Here is a 15000-nt window from a genome sequence, read left to right on the forward strand (position 1 = left end):
AAAGAGACATGTGTGTGCTTGTTGTGTTGTGGGAGATACACGTAGGCAGGCACACAGGTTATTCGCTCTGTCCCATTGTTCCTCTTCTGTGTGTGTGTGTGTGCGTGCGTGCGTGCGTCCCTGCGTGCGTGCGTGTGTGTGCGTGCGTGCATGTGTGTGTGTGTTTGTGTGTGTTATGTGTGTGTGTGTGCATGTGCATGTGTGTGTTTGTGCGCGTGCGCGTGTGTATGCACATGCCTTTTGTTTGTGTGTTTGGGGAGGGGGATGCAGAATGAATGGACAGATTTAAAATAGCCACTAAAAGGGTATTGTTGTACATAGGAGGAGAGGAGCGCTCTAATCAAGTTAGAACGGCGGCTTTTTGTGTTACACTAGTGCTGTCTGTACCGAGCCTAAGCAGAGTAGAGCAGCTGTGTGCCGGAACATATGGTTCCCACTGTCACATTGCATTCTACCATACTTCAGTTTGTGTTTGTATACATTTATGTATAGGGTCATAATCCTTTGTGTGTATGTGTGTGTGTGTGGTTGTGTGTGTGTGTGTGTGTGTGTGTGTGTGTGTGTGTGTGTGTGTGTGTGTGTGTGTGTGTGTGTGTGTGTGCTTGTGTGTAAACATGTCTGTGCATGTGTGTGTGTGTGTGTGTGTGTGTGTGTGTGCACGTGTGTGTGTGTGTGTGTGTGTGTGTGTGTGTGTGTGTGTGTGTGTGTGTGTGTGTGTGTGTGTGTGTGTGTGTGTGTGTGTGTGTGCATGTACGGATTATGGCTTTCCACTCATTCTACTATGCTTACAAGTGTTCTGAGATTCGTTTACGATTGTGTTTTTTTTCACACGTCGCATGGTGTGTGTGCTCAGAGAAGTCGTTGTCATAGAAATCCTCTGTAGTAGTCAGGTGTGACTTATATAACACCACACATTTTCAGATGTCGTGCCTGCTGCTAGGGCTTTGTCTCTTTGAGTTGCATTATAATACTTGAATGAGGATTTAAAGCTATTTCTACTTCTTAGTAAAATCAACGGTGGGAGTTTGTGGATCAGCACAGACCTAACAGGTCTTCATTATATATTGTATTCAGACAACACCAAAAGAAAAAAAAGAAAAAAAACGAGATGTGACCAGCTCTTCATGTGGATCAGATTCTGCTTTGATTATTTCGCCTGACTTCAAGGTGAAAATATCTCACCGCTTTCTCTTTTTGTATCAAGGAAGGGCTTGAAATATTGTGCAACTAAGAATAGAGCCATTCATGGTGAATATAAATAAATCCAGGTCTGTTTTGATTCTGAATATGCGTGCCACATATAACCTAGATTCGTTACATTTTATGTTGTCAGGGAGGCAACACCATTGAAGCTTGAGGTTTGAGAATTATTTCTCATCTCCTCTATAGTCTAACCTCCTCCTTGGAGTCAGATCCTGACCATCTTCCTCTAATGGTATTTTTTTTTCTGATGTTTTTCAGTGGTGCAGTGCACTGCAGTGTATCCTGTATTATTAATACGGGAAGAGCAGAGCAAAACGCATGGTTGTGTGTGTGTTGGTAAATAGCGAAATAACAGGAGCTGCAAGGCAGGGCTTCTTCAAGGCTCTTAGCAGATGCACAGCGCAGAGCCAAGTCTTTAAAGCCGACAGGATAGGCAGTCTGGAGGAGAGAGAGGAAGTAGAAAGCGGCATGATGGCCCTACTGTGGCTGATATGGTAGGGCACACGTTTACCACTCGGCCGACCCGGGTTCGACTCCCGGTCCGGGTCCTTTGCCGGCCCTTCCCCATCTCTCTCTCCCAGCTCACTTTCTGTCTCTCCTCCACTATCATGTCTCACAAAAAACAACAAAGGCTGAAAAGCCCCAAAAAAAGAAAGCGGCATGATGACACAGAAATGACCACGACTCTTTTCCCAGTGCTCATCCCCAGGGTCGGATTAATACAAAGGGTAGATATGGCTGCAGCCTATTGGGGCCCCCACCTGCCGTGGGGCTCCTGACTGGCCAAAAGTGAAAAAATTGCGTAATTGTGACTGGATGTAATATTGAAAAATTCAAGTGTTGTAGTTGGTCGACAAGTTTCCTTGTTCATAATTATGACTCTGTCTAAGTACATTTGTCGCGAAAATTGCCTTCCAGGGGGCCCCGCAGCAACATGTAGCCTAGTGCCCCCAGGCCATCTTAATCTGGCCCTGCCTATCCCCCACAATTGGTTTCTCAGGGTCCCCGAATTCTTATCAGCATCAGTCTGCCTCAGTCATTGCCTGTGCAGTGGATTTTCATATGGAGAGCTCTTTTCCAAAACGCTATATCCACCATTTTTGACTTTTTGCATGTTAATATTGGAATTGACTGTTAAGAATCTATGTGTGAATTCTTGCCATTCAAATGTTTTGAGAACATACTTTTTAAACCTCTATAAAATTCATTTTGCAATGCAATTCAATGGAATGCCCTATAGAAAACTGTCAATTTCCCAACATTCTATAAAATGGATATATCTCATTTTGGAGCTCATCATATGCAGAAAGCGCTCGCATCCCTTTTCCTTCAATAGGAAGGAATCGCTGGCGGAGATACCCTCGGCCATGCATCCACAGTGTATTGTGCTGCGTTTGGGGGTGCTGTGACGCATCGCTTTAAGCCAGGCACAGTACCATGAATGGGCTGCTGGGACTTGGGTCCCGGGTTCGAGTCCGGACTGGGTCATTTCCCAGTCCTACTCTGTCTCTCTCTCTCTCACGTCCTTCCTGTCTCTCCTCTGTGTCTCTATCTGATATACAGACCCAAAAAATCCATATAAATGTAGTGTGAATCCAACACTTGAGGAGTAGGACCAACTAGAAGTGTTATATGTCTTTCCAATGGTAGAATTAACATTGGTAACACACACACACACACACACACACACACACACACACACACACACACACACACACACACACACACACACACACATCTGCAAGTGTTAGGAGCTGGAACTCTTCTTCTTAGCGGCATTGTTTCGTGACCTTGAGGGAAACGCAGAGAGAGAGAGGGGGTGGAGTAGGGGGGGTTTGGTGGTGAAGAGGGGCTGAGAGAGGATGTCAAGGAAGAGGAAGAGGAAGAGAGGAAGCAGAGAGGCTGAAGCACCGCCACCACCACCACCACAGTTTACTCGCTCATTAACAGACACTTAATTATATGGGCCCATATTCATTTAATACCACTCAAGCATTATTGACTAATTATAATGTTTGATGTATGCATCCCAAAGCCTCTTTGTGCCTAATGGGTATAAATGGGCCTTGCTGCTGCTTGTTCTGCTGGTGTACGCTGTATGCTGCTCCTTGAGAGCCACAGGCTTGGAAAGTAAAGTCTTTTTCTCGCTATAAAACGAAGGTTAGACGTATTCAGACAGAGTGCAGTGTGCACATGTTGACATTTCCGTGTTTTTTCAGGAGTTTGTGCATGGATGGATTAATTAAGCATTTTGCATTGCATTAACTAACTCCTTTGAATGCATACGGTGTGCGTGTATGTTGATTTTTTTCTTTAGTGTAGTTCTGGTGTGTCCCAAATTAGGAGACTTGATTTGACACCTTTCTATCATAGTGATGTATTGGTCAACATCTTTGTGTGTATTTGGAGATTTTATAGATTTTCACATCTTAATATACTGTAAAATATGCTAAAAAAAAACCTAAGTGTATCATGTGATTAAAAGCCTTGTCGCTCGTGGTTGTAATCACTGTTGCCATTATTAAATGTTTTTTTTTCATCATGTCACCATTTGCTTGTGTTGGCATGACATCTGTCATCTCATATCAAAGTGCCGGCGCTGCATTTGTTTTGCAAATGGCCACCCAAAATAGCATGCCAACCAAGACCTCTAATTTGATTAATGCTTAGGTAGAATGTGTTCTCCTGGCGTGGCGTCAACAACGGACAGGGCTGGACTGGGGGAGATATAGGTCCCGGGTACTTTTGGCTTATAAAGGGGCCCCTCATAATTAGCGGCGCAGAACTGACTCACCGGTGGGCCCCCGCACCCTCGTGGGCCCCTATTTTCAGAAATGTAATTTTTTCTTTACATTTCTGAAAATAGGGGCCCACGAGGGTGCAGGGCCCACCGGGACATGCCCGCTATGCCAGATGGCTAGTCCAACCCTGCCAACGGCCCACTGGTCCAGCTGACTGTACTTGAGTTTAAATGAATGGTCACACTGCGCGGATCTGGCACTGATAGGTTGCGCAGCGATGCTGAGCAAAAAAGCAAGTATGAATAATGTAATCAGAATGCAATTACATGTGTGTGTGCGTGTGCGTGTGCGTGCGCGTGCGCGTGCGTGTGCGTGCGTGTGTGTGTGTGCGTGTGCGTGTGTGCGTGTGTGTGTGTGTGTTTGTGTGCATGTGTGTGAATAAATTGGTGTGTTTCCTATTAATCTGACAATTATATATGGCGCATTAAGACTAGGGTTGTTGAAAATACAATGCAGTAGGCGCCGGCATAAACACAAGTGTCAGCGCCAGCGCAGAATTATTAACACCAGAGCCAGCCGTAATGTGAAGGAGCAAACACAACCCACCCAAAAGCAAAGTTATAATAATAATAATCATAATAATAATAAATATATGACTGATGCAATGGTTTCCTTTGACAGCTATCGGGTGATGCTTGCATTACAGATTCAGAAAAACAGCATGACGCAAGAACAGACAGATTTAGAATGCCGAACCTGAAAGGCCACATAGGCTCTGCATAACCATTGATCAATTGTGTATATGTTAAAAGATATGCATATTGTGTGAATACGCTGTGCGAAATGAAATGTGCTGTTCATTAAATCAACTCTCCAGGCTGGCTCGGTGCCTTGTGGTGCAACATTTCAATTAGAAAGCAGATGGGGTACGGTATATGGTATTTCAATAATATTCAAGTGAGAAGTGATGTGAATTACATACTAACACAGCTTTTCCCTCAATGATAAGGTATTAGTAAACCTATAATGCTTCTGCTTGGTCACACTGAGTGTGTGTATGTGTGTGCGCGTGTGTATGTGTGTGTGTGTGTATGTGTGTGTGTACGTGTTGTTTGTACGTGTGTGTGTGTGTGTGTGTGTGTGTGTGTGTGTGTGTGTGTGTGTGCGTGCGTGCGTGCGTGCGTGCGTGTGTGTGTGTGCAGCGTGCGTGTATACATGTCTGTGTCTTTAACTAGAGTGATCAGGTTTGTTGTCCCAGCAATGCAATTTGATTTCTGGAGCATCCCCTTTTGGAGTCCTCCCCTCTCCTCTCCACTGCAATGTGATCATGCTCGGGGTGGCATTACTGGAAGACTTGCTGCCAGTTAATTAGTTTATTGACAGTCAGTCAAGAGATGAGAGCAAAGCAAGGGGCTTATTTAATAGAGATTTGATCTATTTTACTCGTTTGTTTGCTTGCCTGTGTATTTGTGTGTGTGTGTGTGCGGACTCAGGGAAAGTGAGACTGCATTTAGCTAAAACGCAGTCGCCGACTCACTGTAGCAGCTAGCGCTGCTCCCTTTATCCCCTGGTGATCCTTTAATTCATAACTGTCAGATTACCGAGAGGGGACTATAAAGAGAGCATTGAGACTTTTCAACAAATGGCCTTGGGGGCGAAAGCCCACTCATTTCCTGTCTCTCTGCATATATACCCAGTGGGGTTCATTCTTAAGCAAAAAGCCATTATCTTAATCTGCTGTCTTGACTTTCCTATGCCGGTGACTTGCATGGGCCGAAACTGTGGACACAATAAAGAGCGGAATAATAAAGGGCCTCATACTTGACCATAACCCATGTCATGCCACGCCACACACACACACATGCACTCATGCTCGCACGCACACACACACACACACGCACACACGCGCGCGCACACACACGCACGCACGCACGCACACACACACGCGCACACACACACGCACGCGCGCACACACACGCACGCGCGCACACACACACACGCATATATACACACACACACACGCATATATACACACACGCACATGCACACACACGCACATGCACACACACACACATTACACAGACACACACAATTTACACGTTACTTTTACCGTGCTTTAACGGTCCTACAAGAAAGAGCCTTTGGTGACACGTGTTTCATCCCCCATTATCTCTAGGTCATAAGCCATTTTAATTAAATATTGATGTCGTATAGCGTAGAGAGGGATATAAAGGGCGGTGGTGGTCTATTTTCGTTTATTTTTTTCTTTTTGTGTTTCGCTGGCTGCCAAAGTATTTGTGTTGAGGTTGATTTTTCGTTCGAGGGCACTTGTTCATTGATCACCCGTCCCCAAGTGTCGTATTGATTTGAATGAATAATTGATCAGGAATCATTTAAGTGTTAAACCAGCCCTGGTAGTCTGGCATAGAGGGCATTTTCCCAGTGGGCCGGCAGTCCTCATGGGTCGACACTGTTGTTATTTGTTTGTTTGTTTGTTTTTAATCTCAGAAACTGGTCCTCTATTTAGATGGGGTGGCCAATTAGTCTGTCTTTAATATAGACATTTGCTACGTTTACATGAGACATTTAATTCGAATTAACTCACTTCAATTCTGAATTAATCTTAATTCCGCTTTGAAAACGTCATGTTAACACTTCACAATTCGGAATTAAGTGAAGGATCAAAGCAAACTCGCCAGAACTATATAATTCGGACTCATTAATTCGGAATTAAAAACATCATGTGAACGTAGCCAGTGAAATTAGCTAATCATAACATCTTAGAAAAGCATCGGGCTGTGTTAGGCGCTGGCCTATGCCACAATATTCCTGGGCTGATTTTCTGTCCCCCAGCCCTGAGCCTGATTCTTCCACTGCCACTGCCTGCCTGTATGCAGGGCTGTAGTCAAGTCCACCTTTGTAGACCAGAATAGTCAAGTCCGTGATGAGTCCGAGTTCAAAGAGGTTCGAGTCAGAGACAAGACCAAGTCCGAAAAGATTTGAGTCCAAGCCAAGTCCGAGTCACATGTCGGTCAGTGTTAAACAATGAAAAGGATGAATAGGGAATAGTCAAGTCAAGTCAAGTCAAGTAGGTTTATTGTCAATTTCTTTACATGCACTGGTCATACAAAGAATTTGAAATTACATTTCTTGCTTTCCCATACAGACATAGACTAATCTAGGTAAGGACATAGACAGTATAGACATAGACAGTACTTATACGTGGACTTAAGACAGTATGGACATAGACAGTGCTCATACAGACATTTAAAGTGCAAGACTGGACAACAGAAGACTTGTAGAGGACATACATTAAGAGGTATTTGTTGTGCTTTTGTGCTTTTCCTAAAAAAGTCCTTTATAGCGTTCTGACATGGTAATAGTAGCATTTTGAAGAAAAAAACAATATTAAAAGGTCTGTCAAGTACACCAGCAGCAGTGTGTGTGTGTGTGTGTGTGTGTGTGTATGTGTGTGTATGTGTTTAGTGCAGGTAGAAGGTGCGTTGTGCGTCTTGTGTGTGTGTTCGTGTGTCTGTGTGTGTGTGTGTGTGTGTGTCAGTGTGTGTATGTTTGGGTTTAGTGCAGAAAGTGCAGTGTGCTTGTGTGTGTGTGTGTGTGTGTGTGTGTGTGTGTGTCTGTGTGTGTGTGTGTGTGTGTGTGTGTGTGTATGTGTGTGTGTGTGTGTGTGTGTGTGTGTGTGTGTGTGTGTGTGTGTGTGTGTGTGTGTGTGTGTGTGTGTGCATGTTGTGAGTTAGTGCAGGTTGAAAGTTCAGTCACAAGTATAGTACTGCAGGTGGAATGTTCAGTCGCAGATATGGTGGTGGGGGATGGGAGGGGGGGTTGTCAGTGGCCTTGCTGGCTAGAGGAATAGGAATAGGAATATTGTTATGCTCCTGGTCAGACCAAGTTTCGAAGAGATTTGAACGTCGATGATAATCAGGCTACCTCATTACCACACTGTACTGTACCACATCTCATCTCTCTCCACCATTCTCCCAGCACAAAACAAGATCTTGTTTGTCTGTGTCGTGCAGCACAGCAGACCAGACCAGCTCTTGTGTGCTCTTGCTCTTCAGTTCCATTTTCAAAACGCTTTGCATTTGCAAAGATGCAAAATGTATTTTAGTCCCTCAAATTACGGCCTCGCAATTTTGCTCGTTGAGATAAAAACGCAGATTAAAGCACGATGTGTTATGGAGACGACTCGCTGCAATAGCGTCGGAAGGGAGAAAATAGACAACTGATTTTAGCAATTAGGATGATAAACAGATTTATGCATGTAAATTATTTGTATTCACATAAGCACTATAGACCAAACACTCTCAGACAGCCATCCAGAAAGCCTGTCTGTGCATTTTAAATGACTAGATGTGTGAAGAAGAGGGGTTGGCTAAGGTCTGGGTGACAGATTTTGACTCATTCAGTGTGAACCCCAAAGAGCTGTGGGAAAAACACATCATATTTTTTACATTACAGCTATCTGAAGCTTTTATTTGAAGCTACTTGCCGTTATTACTGGACATTGGTTTACTGTCTGAATCAGAGGGTTGCAGGTTCAAATTCCACTCTAACCCACTTTGCTCTAGGGCTCTTCATGCCATTACCTACTGGTTAGGGTCGGATTTGAACCTGCGACCCTCTGATCCAACTGGCTAACCATTAGGCCAGGATGGCCACTACTGTGAATCACTGTTCATAGTGTGTGGTCACCTCTGATTGGTCAGGCCCGAGGCCTGGATTTGAACTTCCAACCCTTTGATTCAACTCCAAATCCATTTGCACACAGCTGCCCTCACTCTGATTTCCTGTTGGCTGTGGTTGCATTGGTGTTTGTGGCTGTTCATGTCTCCTTTCAAAATAAACTCACCTCTAATTTGTCCAAACAGGCCTGCATTTGAACTTCCAAACCTCTGATCAAAGCCCATAAACATTAGGCCAAGGCTGCTTCCATTGTGAATCACTGTTGGTTGTGTTCTCCAGAAACACATTACTCAATCATTCCTACAGACATCACATGACCTGCCAGAAGCAGATGTCATACTCGGAGGCCAATTATCTTTTAATACTGCCCACTGGTTAGGGTGGGACTTGAACTTGCAACAATCTGATCCACAGTCCAACTCTGGAACAATTACGCCACAACTTCCCCCACTATGAATCACTGTGGTTTTTTGTTGTGTTTGTTCATGGTTACGTCTCTTCTCAAAGAAACTCACCTCTGATTTTTCCTCACCAGGCATGGATTTGAACCTGCAACCCTCTGATCCAAGTACATAACCGTTAGGCCACGGCTGCCCCTATTGTGCCCCCACTATGGTTGTCACTGTGGTTGTCATGTACAAATGTGGTTGTGATTATGAGTGCGTCTGTTTACGTCGCTTTTCAAGAGAAACTCACCACTGATCCGTCCCAACAGCCATGGATTTAGAACCTGCAACCCTCTGGTCCATATACACACTCCCTAAGTATTAGGCCAATGTTGGCCTTTCCACTACTGTGAATCACTTGGGTTGTGTTTGTGTGTGTCTCCTTTCAAAGAAGGAAATTATAAATGTCTGCAGCACTGTTAATGCTCCCAGTTGTTTAATGGCATGACGGTTCATACCTTAGTCCTTCTTCAAATGCCCTTGAACTAAGGACTGCTGTCCAAAACTTTGTGCCATTAAACAACTGGGAGCATTAATTAACAGTATTGTGGACATTTATCCTTTCCTGCAGTTATTGTGCTTTGCCCAACGCCTGTACCACTGAAATATGCACACATTCTCGGCTCCCTTTCAAAAGAAGCTCACCTCTGCTTTCTCCCTTCAGGCATGACCTGCCAGGCGCGGACGTCATACACGGAGGACGAGGTGCTGTGGGGCCACCGCTTCTTCCCCGTCATCTCCCTGGAGGAGGGCTTCTTCAAGGTGGACTACTCGCAGTTCCACGCCACCTTCGAGGTGCCCACGCCGCCCTACAGCGTCAAGGAGCAGGAGGAGGCCCTGCTCATGTCCTCACCGCTCATGGCGCCCTCGCTCTGCAACAGCGCCGGCGAGCGGGGCAACAGCCTGGATTGTCTGGAGCAGCTGCTGGAGGACAGCGTGGCGGCGGACAGCGGCAGCGCGGCGTCGGCATCGGGTACCAAGCTGCCGGCGAAGCTGCAGAAGATGACGGGCCGCGCCGGAGACGGGGGCACGGGGGGCGGCGCTGCCGGTGGCGTCGGCGGCGGCACGGGGCAGCCGCTCCCGCGCAAGCTGCTGCGAATGAGCAGCACGGCCTCGGAGATGACGTACAGCCTGGGGGGCGAACTGCCCATGAAGCTGCAGCGCATCAGCTCAGTGCCCGGTGTGGCCGACGCAGCCGCCCCCGACAGGCAGCAGCTGCTGATGGGCGCCAAGATGGCCGCCAAGATGGGCGCCGACCCCATGAGCCAGTCGGTGGCGGACTTGCCGCCCAAGCTGCAGAGGATGGCCGGCGGCGGCGGAGGGGGACGCATGGACGGCAACTTGCCGCCCAAGCTGAGGAAGATGAACTCGGACCGCTTCACGTGAAGGCAGGGCCTACAGGATTACAAGGGATGGGGATTGGGATTGGGACTGGGATTGGGAGGTCAGGAGGGACTGAAGCACAGACATACCCTCCGCTTTCAATGTACCCACCTGTGGGACCCTCCCTCGTCACTCTTAGCGATGTGCCGTTTGCTACCCTTAAAAAAAAAACTCACTTCCCGAGATATTTACCAAGGACTACGTTGTTATATTCCTATGAGTGATGAACATCCTACATGCACTCAACAGACGTACACCTTATCTGTAGTAGGGTCATTTATTTATTATTGATTGAAGAAACATGTTGTCCTGGGATGCATCGTATGCATCCATGTGGTGAACAAAATTATCCTTTCAACTCCTTCAGGTTCCATGTAATTAGCACAATCTGGCATGTATCCCACACTAAATGCATGTTCCTTCCTATTTCCTCTTCTTTCTTTCTGGCATGCCTCGTTTGTACATATTATTTCACAGAGATTATCGCAGTGGTGAAAGAACTTGCCTAAAAAAACTGGGGAACGAGAGTATTTATCACCTGGTCGAGTTTGCAGACGAAGAACCACACTCCAGTCCACAAAATGACACATCTTACAGTTTCGTTGCGTGATTTTTCTTGCTTCTTGTGGAAAATATTTGCTGATGTTTTTGTTCAGTGCATGTTCTAAATCGTAGGCCGAGGTAGTAGGAGCTATTGGGTAGCCTTAAATATATGACATGTTTATGTTTACACACTCTTTCTTAAGGCACAACACAAAGAAAACATTTCTTAAATTTGATTTAAACAATGCAGGACCATTTTTGTTGTGACAGCTCATCTTACGTTATTTTTTGTCTGTTACACAACTTGTCAATCATTGTATGAAAGAGAAAAAAAATATATGGAGGGATATTAATGGCACGGAACGCGACGGATTTGAAGCAAGGTCTCACCTCTACAACTTTTAATCATTCCAGAGCACGAGCGCTCGCTCGCTCGCCGCACACCCAGATCAGATCAAATGTGTGAAATGTCACTGTTTGATAGACAGCCTTGTGCCAGTACCCTGTTATTTTAGCATTCCACAAAGCTCCGACAGCAACGCAAGAAAATGCCACAGGAAATGAAACCTCTGCTAAGGATTTGCTCATCTTTCCGCTCTTGTTTTTTTGTTTAAAGAAAGCAATAATGATAAATGATATGATATTTATTTAGACGTACAGTACTAGCAAGGGGTGTGGGGAAGGGGGAGCCTCTGACACAGCTGCACCTTAACAGTAATTCTACCTGTGTATACTAAAGTATGTTTTGTATTGCCTCAGCTCATTTGCTGCTGGTGGATATTATTAAGAAGGCAAATTCCAGTGCCCACTTTTCCAACACTGTCATTTACTGTATGAGCACCTAGATTTTCTGCAACAGATTTTAAAGTGGAAATCTGTAGTATAAATCTCACCCTAATATCATCATCAACAACGTCCCAATAAACAGGTCACCTCACACACACACACACACACACACACACACACACACACACACACACACACACACACACACACACACACACACACACACACACACACACACACAGAAAATCAGTCCTCTTTTGTATTGACGACGTTCTCCAGGATTGCTTGAGTAAACCGGAGCGACGGATCAGCATATTAGCGGGCCCGGAGTGCTTTTATCCTCCCTAGACTTCCAGAGGAGGCTAAATCCCTCCACTAATGCACCTTGGATGAGTGCGTCTCTCCTCTCCTCTCCTCTCCCCTGAACCAATTTCTCTTCATCACCAAGGAGATCTTTGCACCCAGTGCCATTCGCCATTTTCATCTTGCCTAGAGAGGCTACCATCACCTCCATCAGGGAAGCAGACAGGGGGGGGTGTGGTGTCAAGTGGGTCATTTGTCCTGGGCCCAGCAGGGGCGTAAGCAGGACATTTTGGGCCCATTGTACAATCAGTTCCAATGGACCCCCACCTCCCGGCCATAAATCTTCATAAGTCGGACAGTGTATGGCCCCCTATAAATACATGGGGCCCTGGTGACTCAGTCACACTGTACCCCCCCCCTGAACGACACCCCTGGGGCCAAGGGACACAGTGGGCCCAGATTTGGGTCATCATTACATTGTGAATGGGGGGCCCCTTCCATGACTTTGTTCTGAGCTGTCAACAGCCCCCACCACTACCACCACCACCACCACATCTATACCAGCATAGCATCTCCTCTTTCGCAGGCCAGGGTCCATGACAGCCAGCCAGTACACAGCAGCCAATTCCCCCCACCAAAAATAGCACAGTTGCCATGTACTGTATGTGACACGTGTGGCGTGTGGAAATGCCAGCGTTGTTTTGTTTTGCTTTGCTTTCCCTGCTGTCTTTTTTTTTGTTTTGTTTTGTTTCGTTTTGTGGTTTGATGTTTTAGAAAGAATCAAGACAAACAAAAAAAGCCATATTTGTTTGCCAGGAGACCAAACTCTTTACACATTCATAAAATAACCTTAAGTACAGCAGAGCAAGGTTTTTTTCTGTAGCCTGTTAATGAGTTGGTGAAAAAAAAGGCTTGGAGGCAACTTCCACAGCTGGTCTGTGGTGGCCACAGTAGGTGAGGAACACAAAGAAGCACAAGAATTGACAACGTTATAATACTCTTAGACACACATTGCTATACTCACCCTTTATATCTTCTGTAGGCATGAATGTCAACTGTAGTCAAGAATAGCACATCCAATCGACTGTACGATGTAGCCTACAATGCACTGCATATAGGTGCATATTGAGTTTATTGTTATACAACCCTTGAGAAATACCAATTGACGTACACTGCATTCAGCAGGTACTGTATGTACAGTACGTATGTCTGGGTTATACTGTTATACAATCGTTGATGAATTCCCCAGAATATAATATTGTTTTCTGTTGACTTACAGGTAGGCCTACGGTACAGTATGTGACTGGTGACTTGCTGCTGTTTCTGAAGTCTATATAAGGTCGTCTGCCCAGTTCCCAGAGAGTCTGTCTCGTTTTTCACTGATGACCTGTACCTGTACAGTACTATTTCAAATAAACACCTTTATTCTCTAGTCTCCCTGCAGCGAGGGCTATTTTCCTTTCATTGTTTTGATTCGGTTAGGCACTGCGAACTCATTTTGTACCTCTCATGAACACTTGGTAAATTTGCTTTGGGATCAACATGGTGGATCTACTGTCATTATATCTTTTATTCAATCATGCAATCATCTGGGGTTATTTTTTTTCGTTTTTTTCTCGAAGTTCTTGGAGGACTTTGTGGGTGATCGCACTGTAATTCAAACAGACTCGGCTAAGGTTTGCACAAATAATGCTCGTATAAACTTAGGCTTTTTAGCACACCCCTGTAATTAATTTAACGTTCACGTCAATCAATAAAGCCTCCGAGGCCCAGACAGTTCTTGAGCAAACACCCTCTCTGCATCTTTTTTTGTTTTTGTTTTCTCTGAGCTGAATCACAGATGTGCTTTCACTCGATGCTTTGCAATTAAATGCGGTTTGTTTTCATATCACCAGGAAAGACAGGAGGGACGGGTCAGGCAGCAGCGCGAATATATCCGCATCTAAATTTGGACTGTTGACTTATGTCAGTCAGTCCGGTGTTTGCGCACGCATTTCAGAGCTGGTGGTGAATGACAGGTTAACAGACACACAGCATGAATGCCAAACAGCTGCAGAACTGATGTCCTAATTCCCTTTTCACTGTGGGTGTCTCTTGCACGTGGTATATTTGCATGCCCTTGAATCAAATGCTCAAATCAGGGCTAGCCACAGCTCTAAAATAAACTCTGATCCAGATATTACTAACGGCCTTCTTGACGACATGCGTGCCCTAGCTCTCGAGCCACTATTGATTTTGGTTACATTAACCTCCGAAAGAGGAGTTGATTTCTTTATCCACACCACAACAGTCTTGGCTATATAAAACCCTTTACCGAATTGATTGAACTGCCAGATGTATCAGTTCAGTTCAGTTCAGTTGACTTTACTGGTACCCCTAGGTAAACTGGTTTAGCAGTTTAAAGGGACACTGTGTGAGATTGTATTGTTGTTTATTTCCAGAATTCATGCTGCCCATTCACTAATGTTACCTTTTTCATGAATACTTACCACCACCATCAAATTCTAGGTATTCATTATGACTGGAAAAATTGCACTTTTCATACATGAAAAGGGGGATCTTCTCCGTGGTCCGCCATTTTGAATTTCCAAAAATAGCCATTTTTAGCTGCAAAAATGACTGTACTTGGACCATACTAGAAAATATTTGTTTATTACTTGGTAAACTTTCATGTAAACATCAAATTTGGCAATAGGCAGCCCAGTTTCAATGAGCAGCATAGTTGCAGTACTTTTTTGACCATTTCCTGCACAGTGTCCCTTTAAGAGAAAGATGGGTGTCCTTACATATAGAAATAGTACTTCAGTTCCTGCTCCTTAAATATAGCCCAGCAGTGGATACGAATGGAACATTGCACTGTAAAAGTTCAAAGTTCCTAGAGGAACCTTTTGTTT

At 45.1% G+C, this 15000-nt stretch overlaps 1 protein-coding gene across 1 annotated transcript in view; it reads left to right on the plus strand.

Moving 5' to 3' along the window:
* The window catches only part of kcnj3a (potassium inwardly rectifying channel subfamily J member 3a), a 43415-nt gene extending 32938 nt beyond the window's left edge, over nt 1–10477 (plus strand). Inside the window, exon 3 of the mRNA XM_063214532.1 lies at nt 9756–10477. Within this exon, the coding sequence (XP_063070602.1) occupies nt 9756–10477 (722 nt within the window). The remainder of the gene's footprint in view (nt 1–9755) is intronic.
* Nucleotides 10478–15000: the final 4523 nt, after the last annotated feature.

This window comes from Engraulis encrasicolus, chromosome 13 (assembly GCF_034702125.1).
Source record: "Engraulis encrasicolus isolate BLACKSEA-1 chromosome 13, IST_EnEncr_1.0, whole genome shotgun sequence".
Classification (NCBI taxonomy): domain Eukaryota; kingdom Metazoa; phylum Chordata; class Actinopteri; order Clupeiformes; family Engraulidae; genus Engraulis; species Engraulis encrasicolus.